At 41.8% G+C, this 20,008-nt stretch overlaps 1 protein-coding gene across 4 annotated transcripts in view; it reads left to right on the forward strand.

The window, feature by feature from the left end:
• Positions 1 to 20,008, forward strand: part of HDAC4 (histone deacetylase 4) — a 141,693-nt gene that overhangs the window by 8,363 nt on the left and 113,322 nt on the right. For all 4 annotated transcript variants that reach the window (XM_033171306.1, XM_033171304.1, XM_033171305.1 and 1 more), the window contains exon 2: positions 16,537 to 16,779. Coding sequence is in view for 3 of the 4 variants with exons in the window: in XM_033171304.1 (XP_033027195.1) it covers positions 16,758 to 16,779 (22 nt within the window). In the remaining variant the exon portion in view is untranslated. The remainder of the gene's footprint in view (positions 1 to 16,536; positions 16,780 to 20,008) is intronic.

The raw sequence follows: 20,008 nt of genomic DNA on the forward strand, positions 1-20,008 counted from the left end.
TACAAGATAGTTTTAACCTCCTCTCCCTTTTCCTTCCTTACTCTTAATGCTTTGGATGTGAGATGGGAGGTCTTTGATTCCCCTGAAATGGCATTTTGTAGCTTTGTTTTTTTGTATGTGTTTTTGTTTTGTTGGCTTGTACACTCTGTTGGTCTTAAATTAATTGGCTTTGGGTCTGACAAGTTTGCATGCCCTGAAATGGGGTTTGGCAACAGAATTGTGGCTGTTAAAATTTAGTGAATGCATTTCAGTGCCTGGAGCAGCCTCTCAAATTTTGTTGAATCTGCATTCTTAGGAAAGATACACCTGTTGAGTATCTGCCTCTGCTGTAGCTGTTAAAGGTACAGTAGTTTTGTGTAGAGAAAAGGTGGTAATCGTACTTGTCCCTGCAATTTTATGACCTCTGGCATCTTTCTAGACTACATGGCTGGCAGCAGAATCACCAGCTTTTTTACTAGTTCTTCTCCTATGAGTACCAGCAACCATGCTGTGAAGAGCTTCGCCTGCTTAATTTCTGCATTGCAAACTGCTCTTAAAGACAGAAGAACAGGACCAGTAGAAAGAAGAGAATCATAAAATGGCAATTCAGTATGCGCTTTCTTGGGAGCAAGTCCTAATGCATTCTACAAGGCTCATTTGTGAGTAAACGTTCATAGCGCTGGGTTGCATGTTGTAAAATAACACTGTTTTTGAGGTCATGTTTGCTGGACTGTATCAGATTAATGCATTTTCACTATATGTAATGTTTGTTTATACTATAATTACTAGCAGCCCTATGCATTTTACCCAGAAGTCCCACTATGCTCAGTGGGTTTACTCTTAACGTGAATCTCTGTAGCCTTGCGCCTTGCAGCATTCTTGCCTATTGTTATTCCTGCCTAGGCTTCTTTTGGATGCTGTCTGCTTCCCTGCTCCCTCTAGCCCTGGTGAACACCAGCAGCCACTGTGTTGAATGATTTGGCTGAGGTGTGTGTGCAAAATCTAAACTAAATATGGGCAGGGCCTAGAGATGTGAAGGCTCGGAAAAATTCGGAAAAAACTGGTTCCCCCCCGTTTTTCCCCTGAAGCCTTTTTTGTCCCCCCCCCCCCCCGAAAAAATGAAAAATATATTATGGAATGTTTTATTTTAACATGATGAATAAATATTTTAAGATAAGTGGTTCAAATATTTTATAAATCATTTCTAAAAAATATGTATGGTATCAGATTATTCTAATTTCTGTGAGGACAAGCAAGTCCTAGGTTACAAACCTATGCATCTCCAATGCAAGAACAAGATACATTTCTTCCTTTAGGAGGTACTGTTGTCACCAGAAAAGAAAAAGGTTTCAGTTTTGTTTTTGCATATGTGTGGTATGCATTGGTTCTGTTCCTCTTCACTAGGCCTCAAAGCACTGGAAGAAAATATAGAGCAACAAAAAGGGCCTGAAAGTATATACTTAATTACAGCTCAGAAAATGATTCTGATTAAATTTCATGCCCATTCATTGAAACTTAGTCCCACTTCCTTCTTCAGTTCTCTTTACGAGAATTTTTTTAAATACTGTGGAGAGGAAATATATATAATTGTTACTTTTGGATTTTTAAAAATTGTTTTGTGGAGTTTTTTTTTTTTGTTCCACATAAACTAGTAAACAGTTCAGGAGATTGTTGCTCCATTTGTTAAAAATACAAATAAATATTATTTTAAAAGTAAATTCTGTTTGTAATAATTATTTGGATACACTATATTTTTAATATGCTAGTTGTGATAATTTTATGCCCATTAAAATTGTCCATAGTTATATTTTATGTTTCTAAAGTAACAGAATGACTTTCAATCTGGAAAAGAAAAAAGAAGTGCTAATATAGCATTTTTTCAATTTTTCCGAAATGTTCTGTTTCCTCCCGGAAAAAACGGGGCCTATGGCTCAGTGGTACAGCATTTGCTTTGCCTGCAGAAGGTGCCAGTTCAATCCCTGACATCTTCAGGAAGGAATGGGAATTTTTCTTGCTTGAAATCTTTGAGAACATAATCGTGTTCAAATGAATGCATGGTTTTAGAAAGACCTTTCTTTCATTAAGCCTGACCTTTCCCTCTCTACCCTCTCTTTGTCAGACAGACCTCTTCAACCCTCAAAAGTACTTCACTGTTGCATCAGTTGACATTTCCTGCAGATGGAGAAGGGGATCCATGTATGGTTGTCCTTGCCCACTTGTTCCACTGGATAGGAAGTAAATTGAGAAGAGGTCATCTGAGTGGGTCAGGAGACCTCTCCCCAGTTTGATACCATGACATCTTTCTGGACTGTCTAGAGGGGCTGGGAGCTGGGGGCACTGTTATACAGTGGTTCCGCTCCTTCCTCCTGGGCCATGTCCAGAAAGTGGTGTTGGGGGATGAGTGTTCAGACCCCTGGGCCCTCACTTGTGGGGTGCCTCAGGGTTCCGTCCTCTCCCCCATGCTTTTTAACATCTACATGAAGCCGCTGGGAGAGATCATCAGGGCTCTACCTGTCTTTTAAATTGGAACCAGTGAAGGCAGTGAAGGTCCTATGTGAGTATCTGGAGGCGGTTGGAGGATGGATGGCAGCTAACAGTTTGAGGTTGAATCCTGACAGGACAGAAGTACTGTTTTGGGGGGACAGGAAGTGGGCAGGTGTGGAGGACTCCGTGGTCCTGAAGGGGGTAACTGTGCCCCTGAAGGACCAGGTGCGCAGCCTAGGAGTCATTTTGGACTCACAGCTGTCCATGGAGGCATAGGTCAGTTCTGTGTCCAGGGCAGCTGTGAAGGAAATAAACAACTATCTGACTTTTAGAAGACATCTGAAGGCAGCCCTGTTTAGGGAAGTTTTTAATGTACGATGTTGTATTGTGCTTTTAATTCTTGGGAGCTGCCCAGATTGGCTGGGGAAACCCAGCCAGATGGGTGGGGTATAAATAACAACAACAACACCAACAATTATTTATTTATTTAATTCCTGACCAGCTTTACAGCAGGCTGCTCTCTCCATAGCTCTAAGATAGCCTTGAGCTATGATCCCCGCCCCAAATTTGATTGGAGGGCTGAGGCATCAGAAAGCCTGACCTCACCAGCCATCTTTGCTAACTCATCTGCTGACTTGGAGCAGCCCCAGGTTGCATGTGGAGGGGGCTCTGGGACTCACTGCAGGAGCCCATAGCTGCTACTGTCCAGGTGCACCTCAGTGGCAGCTCTGACAACAACTTGCTTTGGTAAGCAGGGAACTTGGGAGAGGGGGTCTGGCCATAGTATCCCTCCCCTCACATAGGAGCCAACTCCTAGGGGCTGAGGGGTCTTCGGTCCCTGCCCCTCAAGTTGATGGTCGTTACCATTCAAATGGTGTGTGTGACTGCGTGTGCCGCATCATGTAGTCGATTATGCAGGGTGAGGCTTACCTCCCCCCCCTCATTTTATTCAAATTGGCATCCCTGCTCCCAGTGCTCCCAGAAGAAAAAGGCCTTGTCCAAGAGCTGCTTAGATGTCTCAGCCAGGGCCTTCATGCCAGTGGCTTGGCAAGTGCCCCCTGCTGTAGACAGCAGTGCAGGTTGTCGACCCTTCCTGGGCATCCAGGTGTATGTGACCCCTCAGACGGCGGCCGCCCTGTGGATGTTGTGGAGCTGGGAGGTGATGAACAAAATCAGTCCTCCTAGCAAATGGGGAAAATATCCCATCACTTACCCAGTTTAGGACATTTGACACCTTTCCTCAGCAGGGTATGTTTTTCTTTGAGAAAAATAAGTGGCTTACTTAAATGTAAATAATAAAGAAAACTGTAACACAATAACATAATGAGAGAAACTAAATACAACAACATGAGGCAAGTACTCATACATGAGGCAAGAAACAAGAAGAGAGGCGGTTGGTCCCTCTTAAATAAAACTTAACGGAACACCCTGAAGGGAAGGCTGATTCTTGGAACAGAACATGCACAGAGAGCCTACCAGATCCCAAACATTCTACTGATTTTTTCTTACTTTGGCCACCATCTTGGAAGGAGGCGGAGGGGGGATGCGCTCTTCTGCTACCTTCTATTTTTCCTCCCCCCCTCCAGTGGCAGAGTTCCAGAGGGTGCTGCAAAGGCTTTGAGTGCCGCCATACAAGTGCAGGCCCTCCTTCAAAGCCCCACAAGAGTTGGCTTGGTTTCACATCTCAGGCAAACAGTTTTGGCCCTGAAACCTAAGCAGCTCTTCCTTCCTCTGTGCACAGGCTCTCATGTTAGAATTTCCAATGCTATTTCCAGGAATTTCCAGTGCTGTTTTTCTAGAAAAAGAGGAGCCGGAACTCAACATGAACACCTCCCTCGTTCTTTTAGAATGGCAATGGCACCCAACATAGATGCCGGAACTGAGTTCCCGTGAGTTCCCTATAAAAAAAAACCCTGGGAATTTCTATATGTGGATACAGTCAAACCTGGGTTGTTGAACATAATCTGTTCTGGAAGCCTGTTTGGCTTCTGAAGTGTTCAACAACTGAGACGTGGCTTCCGGTTGGCTGCAGGAGCTTCCTGTATTCAAGTGGAAGCCGCGTCGGACGTTTGGCTTCTGAAAAACATTCGAAAACCGGAGCATTTACTTCCAGGTTTTCGGCGTTCGGGATCTGAGGTTTGTCTGCAACCCACTTACAGCAGGGGCAGTACAAACGTGGCATGACCTCTGCTTCTGTGGCTGATACTTCAGTGGATGCACTACAGTTCTTCATCAAGGCCATAATCATGGATGTAGCTGTGCACAGGCAGCTATAACTAAATAATTGGAAAGGCCAAGAGAAGTTTTCCAGTGACGCCTTAAATGAGGGCAAACTTTTTGGGGATGGGCTTGATTATGTCTTGGTGAAAGCTAGTCACAAGAGGAAAGCATTGTTCCAGGGACCAAAGAGATGATTGGAGGGGAAGCAAGGGCACCCTTTCCTCCTTTCATTCTGTTAAGATTTGCTATCCTCCCTGGGATGGCAGAGGTTCTAGGCTCTTCTGGGGTGGACAGGGCTTTGCTGCATGACAGCAGAGGTAGAGCTAGATTACCTTCTCCAAAGCTGGTCAGTCAGGCAGGCTGGCAGTGGGGCAGGGAGGGCAACAATAGTAACAGCAATAGGCATGACCAGGCACCCATACCAGTGGTTGGCTTCCACTATGGAGCAATGGATTCTGAGCATCATCAGATGGATACCTCACCACTTTGCCTCTTGCTCCAGGGCCTGCAAGTGTCAAAAACATCAATTGAAGCTACAGGTCATCAAGCATCTTCAGGACATCAAGGCAACAGAAGTTGTGCCATATTCTCAGATTCTATCTGCTATTCCTAATAAATTGGGGGACCAGAGTACCATATTGAATTTGAAGTGGGTCATTTGATTGTTAAGAAAGTTCTGGATGGAGACTCTCCAGACATTACTGGAGAGCCTTGAGCCTGGGGACTTCATGTACTTCCAGGACTTGACAGAAGTCTAGCTATATATACACAGATTCACTGACTGCATTTCCAGTAGGTGTGTTCTGCCTACCGGAGTAGATGCTACCAATACAGCTCTTTCATTTGGTTTAACCATTGCTCCAAGCATGTTTACAAAGGTATAGGTGGCAGTGGTACTACATTTGAGAAGGCAGGGTGCCCACATGTTTCTTTACCTGGTTGGCATTCTTGTGTGCTCAGGCTCTCCCCACATGCCCACCATCAGGATGTCACAACAACACAGGATTCCCAGCATGATTTCCAGATAAATATGGAAAGGAGCTAGTTAGTACCTTTACAGGAGATGTCACATCTAGCAGCAGTGATCAGCACCCAGATGGTGTGGTGAGTCTGCCAAGGAAGCACATCTCCATACTGCATAAGGTGGTGGGAGTAGTTCTTGTTTCACAAAGGCTAGACATCTTCCATCTAGCCCAGGGAGCAATAATTGCTTCCATAGGGTCCATCCCATGGGTGCCGTTCCATTCAAGTCTGCTCCAGTGGGCCTTCCTCCCTTATCAATTGGAGATTGTACACCACCACTATGTTAAAAGTTCAACTGAGCAAAAGGGTGAGGCGTTCTCTACTCTGCTGTCTCTCTACAGGGAAGTCTCCTTCCAGGAGTTACTCCAGATCACTGTGGATGTGTGGCTCTTAGACTAAGGGCAGTGAAAATCATTTGGGGGAAAATCCATTAAACTTTGGGCTCTGGAAGAGGTAGAAAGACTGATAAACTATCTGGAGCTGCAAGCAGTAAGGTTGGTCCTTCTCCATTTCTTACCTCTGGTAATCCACAGGTGTCCATGTGCTCATGGGCCATATGACCACCAAGGCCCCAGAGATAAATAGGGGTCCAGATATCACTCTCTTCTTTGGATTAGACAGAGAAGCATCTAGAATCCCTGTCAGTCAACCACATCTCCACTGCCTCCAATGTGCAAGCAGAATGGAGTCTACATCAGCAGGTGTTTTTACAGATCACAGTCATGTTCTGAATGCCTTTGGTGAACCTGTTTGTAAGTCTGGAAAACGGGAAGCTGAGCATGTTCTTTTCTCCCCTCAGGACCCAAGGGGCCTTGGGCATGGATGCCCTGATGTCAGAATTGCCGTATAGTTGTATGTCATTGTTTTCATGGCTCTGATCCAAAGGGTACTTAGGAGGAACAGGACAGCAGAGAGGGAGGTGATTGCTGTGGCCTCCTGCTGCATTTAAAGGGCCTGGTTCTTGGACTTAAGCACCATATGGGAGAAGGGAAGGCTAAGGAGAAGCTACACCAGAGCTTTCCAAACTTTTCATGTTGATGACAACCCCCCCCCCAATTTTATAATTTTATTTTGACAAAGTAATAATAAAAAATAAGAATAAAAATGTGTACCCCATCACCGAGACCATTCCGTTATAACTATCCAGCCTCCCAAAATTTTAACTCCTCTTGCAATGGTTGATCCCTTTCCATTTTAACGGTACATATTCTGCAAACACCTTCCATATCTCATTCCCTGTCTTACCTTAATAGCACATGTTAATTTATCATTAATATTTATATCCCACACCTCTTTATCCTGCACCTCTTTATACCATTCTTCCATTTTATATTCACCTTGCCCCTTATACTTCCTAGCTATAATAACTTGTGCAGCTGTCATTAAATTTGTGAGCAAGTCCTTCATAGCCTGCGAACCTTCCAGCCCATCGTAAATTGATAATAATTTTCGGTCAGCTTTAACCCAGTGATTTCTGTTATTTCTTTAAACACCCTTTGCCCCCCCAAATTGTAAATATTTACAGCCCCACCACATGTGAACAGAAGTCCTGGTTTCCTGGCATCCCCTCCAACATAACACCGAATAGTGATTTAATCTGGTGTTAAATACCAACTCCAAACTAAGTTATAATAATTTTCTTTTATCCTTATAGATAATATTTTCATAGTGTGTTTCTTCAATATTTTCCCCAGCTTTGACTATTTATCTGCTCTGTTGTCTCCTTTTCCCACACCTCTTTTAATTGATCTTGCTGATTCTCCATTTCTACTTACATTTTATAAATTTCACTTGTTTCCCCTTTTAAACTATATTTCTTCTTTATCCCCCTTTTTATAATATTTTTTCAAATTTTGTATATTCTTTGCAGTTCTTGTTTTCCCTTAACCACTTCCTTGTCCATTGCTCCAGTTGTATACAGCTAAACCAAGTTATTTTACTCCTGTTAGAGCTTCTCTTAATTGTTCTTTGCTTCCAATTTTCTCCACCCATTCTTTAATTTTAAGTTTTCTCTTTCGCTTCTTTTTCAATTTCCTTTTTTAAATTTCATGGGAAGTCTTCTATCATCACCACCACCAGAGTTAGTGGGGAATTTGCTGGTATCAATTTTCCTTTATATTTCACCCTTATCCCAATGATGTTTCTTAATGAGGGATTTTCATTGCCTATTTGGTTTGATAAAATATATATTCACTAACTTCTCCCTCACTTTCTGTGTACCACTCTAACCATTCTAACTCTCCTTGTTCTGTTATCCCATCTATGTTATATCTTAACTGATTTGCTATATAACTTTATGTTGGAGAGACCCATTCAACCTGTTTTCTGGGGTTTATACCATCTTCTTTTATTCTAGTTTTCTTATCCTCATTGAAAAATTTATTAATTATGCTTTGCCAACTTTATCTCCATTCCAAATATTCCAAATAAAAAAATTATTCTAGACAAAATTTTCATTGTAATTATCACTATTTTCCCAAACCATGAAAGCTTAATTATTTATGAAATCATTTTTATTTGGTTTTACAATACAAAATTATATTTAAAAAATTCAGATGCATATTCATATACAGAGATTTCTCTGAATCTCAGGCCTCTTCCCCACCCCCTCCCTGGAGTCCCATTTTAAACATTAAAACTGCATCTTCTTCCATACTCTATTATATCAATCCATATTTCCCATGGTAATTATTACACTACAAGTGGAATCAAAATCCTGCCAGTGTTTCCATCTGCTTACAGTGGTCTTTTAAGTAACTTACACCCCGCCCCCCATTCTTTTGTAAAGTTTTTGTCCTCTTGGTTCCTGAGTTTTCCAGTCAGTTTGGCATAGTCCATCAACTTGGTTTGCCATTCTTCTCTGGTAGGGACTTTGTCTTGTTTCCATCTCTGAGCTAGTAGCATCCGTGTGTCTGTTGTTCCATACATAAAAAGTCTTTTCTGGTCCTTTGGGATATCGGTACCTATAAATCCTAATAAAAAAAGCTTCTGGTTTTTAAACAAAATGTATTTTAAACATTTTTTTATTTCATTATATATCAACTCCCAGAAAGCTTTTACCACATTACAAGTCCACCACATATGATAAAAGGTACCCTCTTTTTCTTTACATTTCCAGCAGGTATTTGTACTTGTCCTATATATATATATATATATATATATATTTGCCAACTTATTCAGAGTCAAATACCACCGGTACATCATTTTCATGTAATTCTCTTTCAAAGTACAACAGGCTGTAAATTTCAGGTCTGTTTTCCATAACTTTCCCCAATCTGCTATCTGAATATTATGTCTCAAGTCTCTTGCCCAGTGTATCATTACGGACTTGACCTGTTCATCTTTTTGTTAATTGTTAATATCTTAATTTTCTTATATTCCTCCAGCTTTTCCTTAATTTCCCTCTTTAATTTGTTAAGATTCTCTTTAAATTTTCTGAATTTATTGTTATAGTTATTCCTAAGTACTTTATTACATTTCTTAACTTTATATCTATTTTTATTTCTTTCAAAAAATTGTTTTTCATCTTCACCGTAATTTAATATTATCATCTCTGACTTGGACCAATTAATTCACAACCCTGTTATTTCTTCATTTCCCCCCCAAATGTGCCTCTATTACCTGCATATTTTCCATTGGATTTTTGATTGTTAGCGAGGTGTCTTCTGCAAATAACACCTTGGTGACACACTTTTTAGACATGCATCATTTTGCGACACTGTACTTCTGTTTTACTAGCAAACCGGAGGTTAAACTAACCCTTTTCCAGCCCCAAGAGGAGCATGGAGAGCAATCGTGTGAAACACAGACACCCTGCGGCTGATACACTGTTGTGTCACGACACCCAGTTTGGAAAGCTCTGCCCTGCACAAATCCAGAGTGGAGTCTTGTATGCCTCCTTCCAGTTTGGCCAAGCTGATGCCAGACCTATTGCTCTGCTTTGCTTTGGACCACCTCAGCGAGGCTGAGAGGGTGGTCCTGTCTTCTGGGCACCTCAGGACTTCAATACACCCTGTTTAGGCTTGCACCCCAGGGAGGTCACTTTGGTGCTGCTAACGCAGTGGCTTGACATCACCCCCGGAGGTGTCCTCTGTCTCTTGAGACAGATGGATGCCAACAACAAGGCTATTAGTGGCTACTAGCCACAGTTGCTATCTCCATGCTTGGAGGCCATATGTTCTGAATACTAGTTGCTGAAAATTGCAGAAGAGGATAGTACTCTTGTGCTCAAGTCCTGCTTGCTTGCTTCCCATAAGTATCTACTTTGCTCCTATGAGAAGAAGAAGAGGAAGAATTTGGATTTGATATCCCTCTTTATCACTACCCTAAGGAGTCTCAAAGCAGCTAACAATCTCCCTTTCCCTCCACATTCTGTGAGGTGAGTGAGGCTGAGAGACTTCAGAGAATGTGACTAGCCCAAGGTCACCCAGCAGCTGCATGTGGAGGAGCGGGGAATCGAACCCGGTTCACCAGATTACAAGCCCACTGCTCTTAACCACTACACCATTGGCCTAATCCTACAGGCTCTTATTTCCCCCCCCCCCCACCCACGTGCCAGTTGATGGTTTGCTTCCATGGCAAGGGTTTGAGGGTGCTTGTGCTGCAAGTTTCATCATTTGCTTTTTAAAATATTGGATGACACATGTGTCTTAAGATATCTAGCAGAACAAAGAAGTGTTGAATATTTGGAGTGGACTTCAGGCGTTGTTACAGTCTTTCAAGTTCACAGTGGTTTAGTTAGCAAAGCTTCCTAATTTTATTACAGTTGTACCTCGGCTTCCGAATGCCTAGGGAGTCTAATGTTCCGGCTCCTGAATGATCAAAAACCGGAAGTGAGTGTTTCAGTTTTCAAACATTCTTTTGAATTCCGAACATCTGGCGGGACTTCTGCGGCTTACTGCAGCCAATCAGAAGTCAGAATGGATTCTGTTCGACTTCTCGTGTACAAGTGTAATTCTCTCTATCATCTGGTATATCATCTGTCATGGTTGTTCTCATTTTGCAGATGTAGAATGGAATTCAAATCAGGATTTGTAAAGATTTATTGTACATATTAAATGTAAACTATACTAATACATTGATAGCCACCTTCAAAGGTGTATTAATAGTAAAGCTTCTGTAGCTTCTGCTGATCTTTGTTCAGAGTAAACCACATACACAAAGCTTGTATTTCAAGCTGTTCTGACTGAAAACCCTGCTTAAAATGCAATGCATGATTTCTGAAACATACATCTTATTTCTTGTTTCAATACATATTCTAAGGCAAGGGTAGGCAACCTAAGGCCCGTGGGCTGGATGCGGCCCAATTGCCTTCTCAATCCGGCCCGCGGACAGTCCTGGAATCAGTGTGTTTTTACATGAGTAGAATGTGTCCTTTTATTTAAAATGCATCTCTGGGTTATCTGTGGGGCATAGGCATTCCTCCCCCCCTTAAAAAAATTATAGTCCGGCCCACCACATGGTCTGAGGGACGGTGGACCAGCCCACGGCTGAAAAAGGTTGCTGACCCCTGTTCTAAGGGTTGGTTGGTGCAAGGAAGCAGACTGCTTTTCTATCTATACTGCATACCAGGTCATGGGAGTGTGTGTCTGGTTGTCACAATCTCTACTTTTGAAAAGGGGGTGGGAAAGCAACACATAAGCAATGCATGTTACACGGTGTGTGCTGTGACGTGTGCATGCATGATTGTATACAATACTTTAGGACACAGCTTTTCAAGTTGGCGACACACTTTTTGGACATGCATCATTTTGTGACGCAGTAATTCAGTTTTACTAGCAAACCGGAGGTTAAAGCTAACCCTTTCCAGCCCCAGGAAGCGTGTGGGGATGACACACCTACACACTGCAGACGACACACTAATGTGTTGCGACACACAGTTTGGAAAGCTCTGCTTTAGGATATCAAATGGAGGACAATTCACCCAATCTTCTAAAGCTTTGTCAGCTTTTCTAAGTAGCTAGCTGTAATTTGCAGACAAACTTTTTAACTATAGTAATAGTAAGGTATTTGTATCTGAGTTTGGTTAGTTTACCTATTTTTTAGAATATGATGGATTGTTGCAACAACAACAACAACAACAACAAAATGAACTATCTAATAAGAACCTGGGGCAGTATTCAACTAAGTTCTACTCAATAGTAAACCCATTTACATCAATGGTCCTATGTAACTTAGTTCTCTTCATTAATTTCAACAAATCTATGAGTAAAATGCAGTTGAATACATTCCATACATTCTATACTGCTATGTATCCATATATCCATATTTCAAGAGTGACTGGGGCAACTCAGTCTCATGGGCGGGGTACAAATAATCAGTGTTAGAAACTGAGATAGGAAAGCTAGGAGATAGGAAAGCTAGGAGCACCGGTAAATGGCACCTTAAACCTAGGTTATGGGCGCAACAACGGAATGCCTAGGCACACTTTTTTATTACAAGAATACAAAGCTGAAAATGTATATAGCAGTGATCTATAATAGATACACAGGTATATCTTTGTTTATCTATATAGCTCCTTATTACATTCATATTTGCCTTTCATTTAAATAGCTCAAGTTGGAATACCTGCTACTCTGCCATTTTCCATGTTATTCTTGCAACACTATGAAGTTTGTTAGTCTGAGAAAAAGTAACTGGGCCATATTCGTTCAGTGGAGCTTTATGGCTGGATGGAGATTTGCATCCAACTCCCCCAGCCCTCATTGACTGCTGCACCACAGTATTTTCTCAGTTACCTGAGACTGTTCTTTCCCTATTTGTTTTACTATGTTTTGAAATTAATATTTTGTGCAGTGAGGGTGTGCAGTCTGCTTGTTTTTAGTATGTGGCAATCTTGTAAGAAATTTCTGTGTCTGAATTTTATCTGGATAGCACTTTAAGCTACTTTCTGAGTATTAATACTTTGTGATGCATTACAGGAATACATGTGGTAGCATTTGGAAAAGTGTGAGTCTGATTAGTTTATAAACTACTAAAAGTAAAGTTCTGTAACTAACAGTAATAGAGCTGCATGATTTGAAATTATCTGTAAATTTTGTGTTGGAATTTGTCAGCAGAGATTACGTGTAACCCTTTGTATAAAGTTTTGTATGAATATGCTTTTAAAATTGCATTCTGAAGTTACATCATGACTGTTTGGATGTCCTCCTAATCTGGCATTGGATGGATTTGCCTTAAATTTGCAGCCATTCAGTAGAACCAATGGATGTTTATTTGGGGCTTGTTAGCAGCAGAATTATTGATTGCCTTTTTTTGGTTGGTTATGAATGAGGCATACTTGATTACTAGTTTTTCAATAAACAGCTCCTCAGTGGAAAGTGATGGTTCTGCAAGGTACTCAATTTGCATTTATTCTGTCAAGAAACACTTCACTACTGTGGCAGCAACCGTTACAGTACAATTTCGTCTGGTGTCTTCTATACATTTATAAGTCACAGAAAAATATATCGCCAAGGACAAGTGCTCCACAGTAAGGTGTATAGACAAACAGAGAAATATAGATGTAGTCTTTTTCTCTACAATCACTTGTATTTGATAGAAGTAACACCTATTCATAAGTCAACACCCAGACGCTGTTCCAGTAAACTCAGTGTTTCTTCCCACAAAGGGGCTTAATCATTGAGCTGATAAGATAGAACAAGATATATAGTGAACATCTGTTTCCGTGTGGAATAGTTACATTTCAGTGAGAATACATACATTATCTATTACCTGTACTCAGTAGTAAGCAAGCAATAGCTTAGAAAACAGGACAAATCTATAAAGATAGGACAAAATGACAAAATTATTAATCAAATTGCAAAAGCATCTGGAACTGATGCCAACCATAATCACTTATATGGAAAATTTGTAAAACATACCTCTCCCTGTACTAATATTTCCCAATGGAAGAACAGAAAGAGGCTCTCCAGCCTTCTATTTGTTAGTCTTCCTTGGGGAATGTTTGCAGGGCTCACATATTTACAGTTTTTGAGTCGTTCGGAAAAGTAGATGGCAGCTACGGCCTTTGATATGTGGTTCATATTTTTTTTGTGACCAAAATTCATAATTCCATTGTGGAAGGATTCTTGGCCAGGTGGTGGAGTCCCTTTGCTGCTTTTAGTATTGGTTTTGGGGGTGCTAATGGAGGACCCCTCCCATATTTTCCAGTGTCTTTGGTTCCTTGTTATCTCCCTTCCCTGGATTTTGAAGCTTAAGTGCCATTGCTCCTTTTACGTTTACTATGCAATCCTATACACCTTTTTTTTAAGTACAGTAATTTTTTATGATTTCAATGGGGCTTACTCCCAGGTACATGGGTGTAGTGTGGACTGGGTACTGGGATGAAAGAGTGCTCCACTCATTGCTCTGCATTTATTTACACTGGTAACACAAACTTTGTTGAGGGAGCTTCTGCTAGAGAAAAACGGGGGAGAAAAACCCAGGATCAAAAACAGGTTGCTGTTTTTGAGTCTTAAAAGGGTGGTGAATTAAGTAAGCTCAGCTGCTTGTATAGAGGCATCAAGCCATTGCAAGGCAGTAGTTATTGTAGAATTTCACTGTAGCTATGGCAACGTTCACTGTGCTACATTTGGAAATCCAAAATGCCACCCAGCAAGAAGAGATTAAGTTTTAGCTGGATTTTGGTGCAGTCAAAATTAGTGCAAGGAAACCTTCTAGATTTGCATAGTCTTTTTAATTTTTATATTTTGAGTCTGAGATTGCTATATGCAGTCATGGGAAAAAAGAAAGTATATCCTCTTTGAATTCTGTGGTTTTACAGGACATAATAACAGTCATCTGTTTCTTAACAAGTCTTACAATACAACCTCAGATGAACGACAACACAGGATATATTACACTGTGTCAAGACTTATTTAAGAAAAATAAAACCAAAATGGAGAAGCCATGTGTGAAAAACGAAGTATACCTTACAATTCAATAGAACCACGTTTAGCAGCAATAACTGGAAGTAATTGTTTTTGTATGACTTTATCAGTCTCTTCCATTGTGGTGAAGGATTTTTGGCCCACTCTTCTTTACACCATTGCTTCAGTTTGTTGAGGTTTGCTGGCATTTGTTTATGCACGGCTCTCTGGTCTGGATTTTGACCAGGGCATTGCAACACCTTGGTTCTTTTCTTTTCCAGCCATTCTGTTGTAGATTTGTTGGTGTACTTGGCATCATTGTCCTGTTGCATGACCCAGTTTCAGCCAAGCTACAGCTTTTGGGCAGAGGGACTCACATTTGACTCTAAAATACTTCTCTGTGCAGAGGAGTTCATACTCAACTCAATGACTGCAAGGTTCCCAGGTCCTGTGGCTGCAGAACAAGCCCAAATCATCACCACTTTGCCACCCTGCTTGACAGTTGGTATGAGGTGTTTGTGCTGATACGCTGTGCTTGGTTTTTGCCAAATGTGGTGCTGCTGTGCATTTTGGCCAAACAACTCCACTTTGGTCTTGTCTGTCCAAAGGACATTGTTCCAGAAGTCTTGTAGTTTCTTCAGGTGCAACTTTGCAAACCTAAGCCGTGCTGACATGAAGAACTCCAGGCACGACTGGAGGATGTGGACCATTTGGATCCTTTCCAATTGGGATTCAGGCCTCATCATGGGACTGAAACTGCCTTGGTCACGCTGGTCGAAGTTCTCCGGCGGGCTAGGGACAAAGGTGAAATCTGTTTCCTAGTTCTGCTGGATCTCCGGGTAGCCTTTGATACCTTTGACCATGGAGCAGGTCAATTCTGTGTCCAGGGCAGCTGTCTACCAGCTCCATCTGGTACTTAGGCTGAGACCCTACCTGCCCATGGACTGTCTTGCCAGAGTGGTGCATGCTCTGGTTATCTCCCGCTTGGACTACTGCAATGCGCTCTATGTGGAGCTAGCTTTGAAGGTGACCTGGAAACTACAATTAATCCAAAATGCGGCAGTTAGACTGGTGACTGGGAGTGGCGGCCGAGACCACATAACATCAGTCCTGAAAGACCTACATTGGCTCCCAGTTTCTTTCCGAGCACAATTCAAAGTGTTGGTGCTGACCTTTAAAGCCCTAAACGGCCTCGGCCCAGTATACCTGAAGGAGTATCTCCATCCCCATTGTTCAGCCCAGACACCGAGTTCAAGCTTCGAGGGCCTTCTGGCAGTTCCCCCACTGCAAGAAGTGAGGTTACAGGGAGCCAGGCAGAGGGCCTTCTTGGTGGTGGCACCTACCCTGTGGAACACCCTCCCATCAGATGTCAAGGAAATAAATAACTATCTGACTTTTAGAAGACATCTGAAGGCAGCCCTGTTTAGGGAAGTTTTTAATGTTTGATATTTTATCGTGTTTTTAATATTCTGTTGGGAGAAGGGATAAGATAAAAGTTAACTGAAAAGAGAAGGGGAGGAGAAATTACAGGTGATGAGTAACAATAGTTTGAGAGGCACCAGGGTGGGATGGAGGAGGGTTGAAGGGGAAACATAAAATAGGCCCTCTGCTTAGAGTGTCTGGAGCAGCAGATTCTCCCTAAATTGTGCGGCTAAGTCAGCGTATGTGCACAATTAATATCTGAATTTAGCTAAAAACCTGTATTTCAACCAGTGCTGCTTCTAAAAACACTTGATAGACGATCAGCTGAGACTTTCTGCTTGATGCATTTATTAAAAAACCCTTTACTGTTGCCCTGAAATATGAATGTACATATGGTGAGAGTGAAATCAGGCAAAAGGAGAAATGCTGGAAGAGATGCAGAGTGGTATATAATGATCTGTTGTGTCTTAAAATGAAAGATGGTAACAAGCAGTAAAGTATGGGAGCATGAACACTGGATGTAAGAAACCAAATTCATTTGGCATTTTTTTCTTTACAGGATTACGTTTTGAAAACAACTTGAATAGTCTACCATCTTGCTGGATTGCATTGCTTCACAACATAGAATGTCTTTCTGATCTGGAATTTATCTGGTGGCTATGAATGTGTTTCCTCCTGAATTTACGTCCTATGTTCCATTGGAGCGCTGAAGCTCTTCAGGACTGTTGTCTGTTCAGAAGCTAGCCTCTTTTTCTCACACTTGTTTAAATTCTGCTAGCAATGAGTTCTCAAAGCCATCCAGGTAAGGTCTAAAATCCTTTCTTTCTAGAACGAAATGTTACCACGGGAAACCAGAAGTGATAGATGATGTGAGTTTTAAGGCTACTTACACAATATGGAGCAAGTTAGGAAACCTACCATCTCTGAATTGTAATCAGGATCTTGCAAAGAACAAGGGATGTAGACATGTAGCAGGATCTGGGACCAGGTATGAATAGAGAGGTCTAACCGGGTACTCTGGATGAAAATGACAAATGGAAGAATTTGAGGAATTAAGAAGAGTTTTAAAGTAGTGGGGGTAGATGTTGGTGGAAGCTGAAGCAGTGGGTCATTGTAGTCGTCCCTGGTAAATTGCAAGATCTGCCCCATTTCCTTCTGATACCAGCTTCTGCCAACCTAGCAGTTTGAAAGCATACCATTGCAACTGTAGATCAATAGGTACTACTGCGGCAGGAAGGTAAACGACATTTCCTTGTGCTCTGGCACTTGTCACGGTGTCCCATTGTGCCAGAAGCGGTTAAGTCATGCTGGCCACATGACCCGGAAAGCTGTCTGTGGACAAACGCCGGCTCCCTTGGCCTGAAAAGCGAGATGTGTGCTGCACCCCATTATCACCTTTGATGGGACTTAATTGTCCCGTTACCTGAAGAAGTGTGCATGCACACGAAAGCTCATACCAAGAACAAAGTTGGTCTCTAAGGTGCTACTGGAAGGAATTTTTTATTTTATTTTGTTTTGTCCCGTTACCGTTACCTTTTACCCTTGGAGAAGTATGACTAAGTGTTCTGTAACGATTTATAAAGCTTCTGCAAACAGAAGCTTAGGAAGATGCCTAGAATTAAAGGAGCCGTGTCTTCAAAATTTCCTACAGGGGCTGGATAGGCTTTGTCTAGCTGACTTACAGAATCTGCTGCCCCCGAAAGTCTTAGGACACTGGATTGCGTCTTGTATTACAGCCTTCAATGTGCTTCAACTGGGCCAGCTTGGCCAGCTGTTGCTCTAACTTTGTGCATACCAGCTAGACTTGCGGTGGCATCTAATACCTCCAGCCGCTGTGCCTTCTACTTAATGTGATCTGAGGGCTGGGAATTAAGCTTGCACACTGTCTCCCCCAAAACTTTGTTTGGTGCTGATTCTATGTATGTCGGGCATCTTTTTACTGATGTTCCAGTTCTTTGAGCCTGGGCCAGCTCCAGTCTCTCAAGTTTCTCAGCACATCCCTCAGCTTGGGGCCTTTCCAGGCTTTCGTCAAGTGGTACATGCTCTTTTCAAAACCTGGACTTTTCAAAACATCGGAGTTCTGAACTCCCAAGTTTTGATATAATTGCTCCTTTAATGGCTAGGAAGTTACCACATATTGACAGTCTTGGTCTGTCACATTTTTGCTAACCCCCCCCCCCAAGTAGTGTGTCTTCTGTGCTTTAATTTACTCAGTGCAATCTTGTGGAGATGACACGTTATGATAAGATGTTGGCATGAAAGAGGCCTCCACATTCTGTCCTGCATAGATGTGACCAAGAAACACCACCCAGGTAGTAGTATTGGGTTCAAAAACAGGATATAGTGATTTTTATGTGCTAATATGGTGCTGGAGGAGACTCTTGAGAGTCCCATGGACTGCAAGAAGATCAAACTTATCCATCCTTAAAGAAATCAGCCCTGAGTGCTCACTGGAAGGACAGATCCTGAAGTTGAGGCTCCAGTACTTTGGCCACCTCATGAGAAGAGAAGACTCCCTGAAAAAGACCCTGATGTTGGGAAAGATGGAGGGCAAAAGGAGAAGGGGACGACAGAGGATGAGATGGTTGGACAGTGTTCTCAAAGCAGTGAAGGATAGGCGTGCCTGGCATGCTCTGGTCCATGGGGTCACAAAGAGTCGGACACGACTGAACGACTGAACAACAACATGTGCTAATATAGCCACCAATAATAACAGATGAAAATGTTAATAGTTCTGTGAATGCTATCATAAAATAATGAATTATTTTATTCTCTTCATTTTGCTAGTGTGGAGGAGTTAACTTTTCCTCCACTTACTTTAACTGCTGTGTTGCCATGCAGTAAAATATAATTTTCGCATTTGGGAAGTAAATATAAATTATTAGTAGCTGGTTGTTTGTTCCTGAAAAGAATTCAAGTTGAAGTAAAAGTTGAATTATTGCCCTTTTCTTGCTGCTTTTAAAATAACCTCAAATATTGGTGCTCTCTGTTCATTCTAATGCCAGAGGTCACCACACTAAGGGTGCCATACTTCCATTTTATCTTAACTACAAAAGCTTTTTTTATTCCAGAGAAACATTATTGGAGAAAGCAAGTTAATATTCTTTCATAAAGGTTATGACTGATTTTTTTAAAACTTGAAAATCTGGGGCACAAAGTATTGTGCGCCATTGAAGTATGTATTTTTATTTTATTTTTAAATATGCTGTTTCTGTCAGTACTAAGCATCCTGAGATGCTTTCCTTACTGGACCTATACCATCATGCTTTACTTGTGGTGTTCTAATAAACCACTAGGGAGTATTATCAGTGGCATTGAGCCTGATAGTCATAGTTCCAAGGCACCATGCGTTTAAGCAAAATCACATATATTTGAAAATCTATTGTAAAAGCCCGCAAAGACCCCACTCCTGCCCTGCCCCACCCCTTTTTGTGACTTTGGGGTCATTTCTGGGTTCAGTGTGCCTGCGTGGTCATACATATATAGGACACGCCTAAAATGGTCACTGCTTGTAGTGCATTTTAAAGTGTTAATTTACCGAGCTTGCTTTGACAGCACATATACTAAAATATAATAAAGTCAAAAAAATAAAAAATAAAAAGTTCCTTCCAGTAGCACCTTAGAGACCAACTAAGTTTGTTCTTGGTATGAGCTTTCATGCACACTTCTTCAGATACACGAAAGCTCATACCAAGAACAAACTTAGTTGGTCTCTAAGGTGCTACTGGAAGGAACTTTTTATTTTATTTTGTTTTGACTATGGCAGACCAACACGGCTACCTACCTGTAATATAATAAAGTGTTATTTACCTTACACTCCCACTTGTTCAGTCGTTCAGTCGTGTCCGACTCTTCGTGACCCCATGGACCAGAATGGGGCTTAAAAACAAAAGAGGGACACCGAACTGGACACTCAAGGTGGGTGTCTCTGCCATCAGTTGTGTAGGCATGTAATATGTGTTGGCAGGGGCACCGGCTATAGTGAACGGAAGGGGCTTCAGCCCCCTTAATATTTCCAGACAGAGAGCTGA

The sequence above is a fragment of the Lacerta agilis genome, chromosome 1 (assembly GCF_009819535.1).
Source record: "Lacerta agilis isolate rLacAgi1 chromosome 1, rLacAgi1.pri, whole genome shotgun sequence".
Lineage (NCBI taxonomy): Eukaryota > Metazoa > Chordata > Lepidosauria > Squamata > Lacertidae > Lacerta > Lacerta agilis.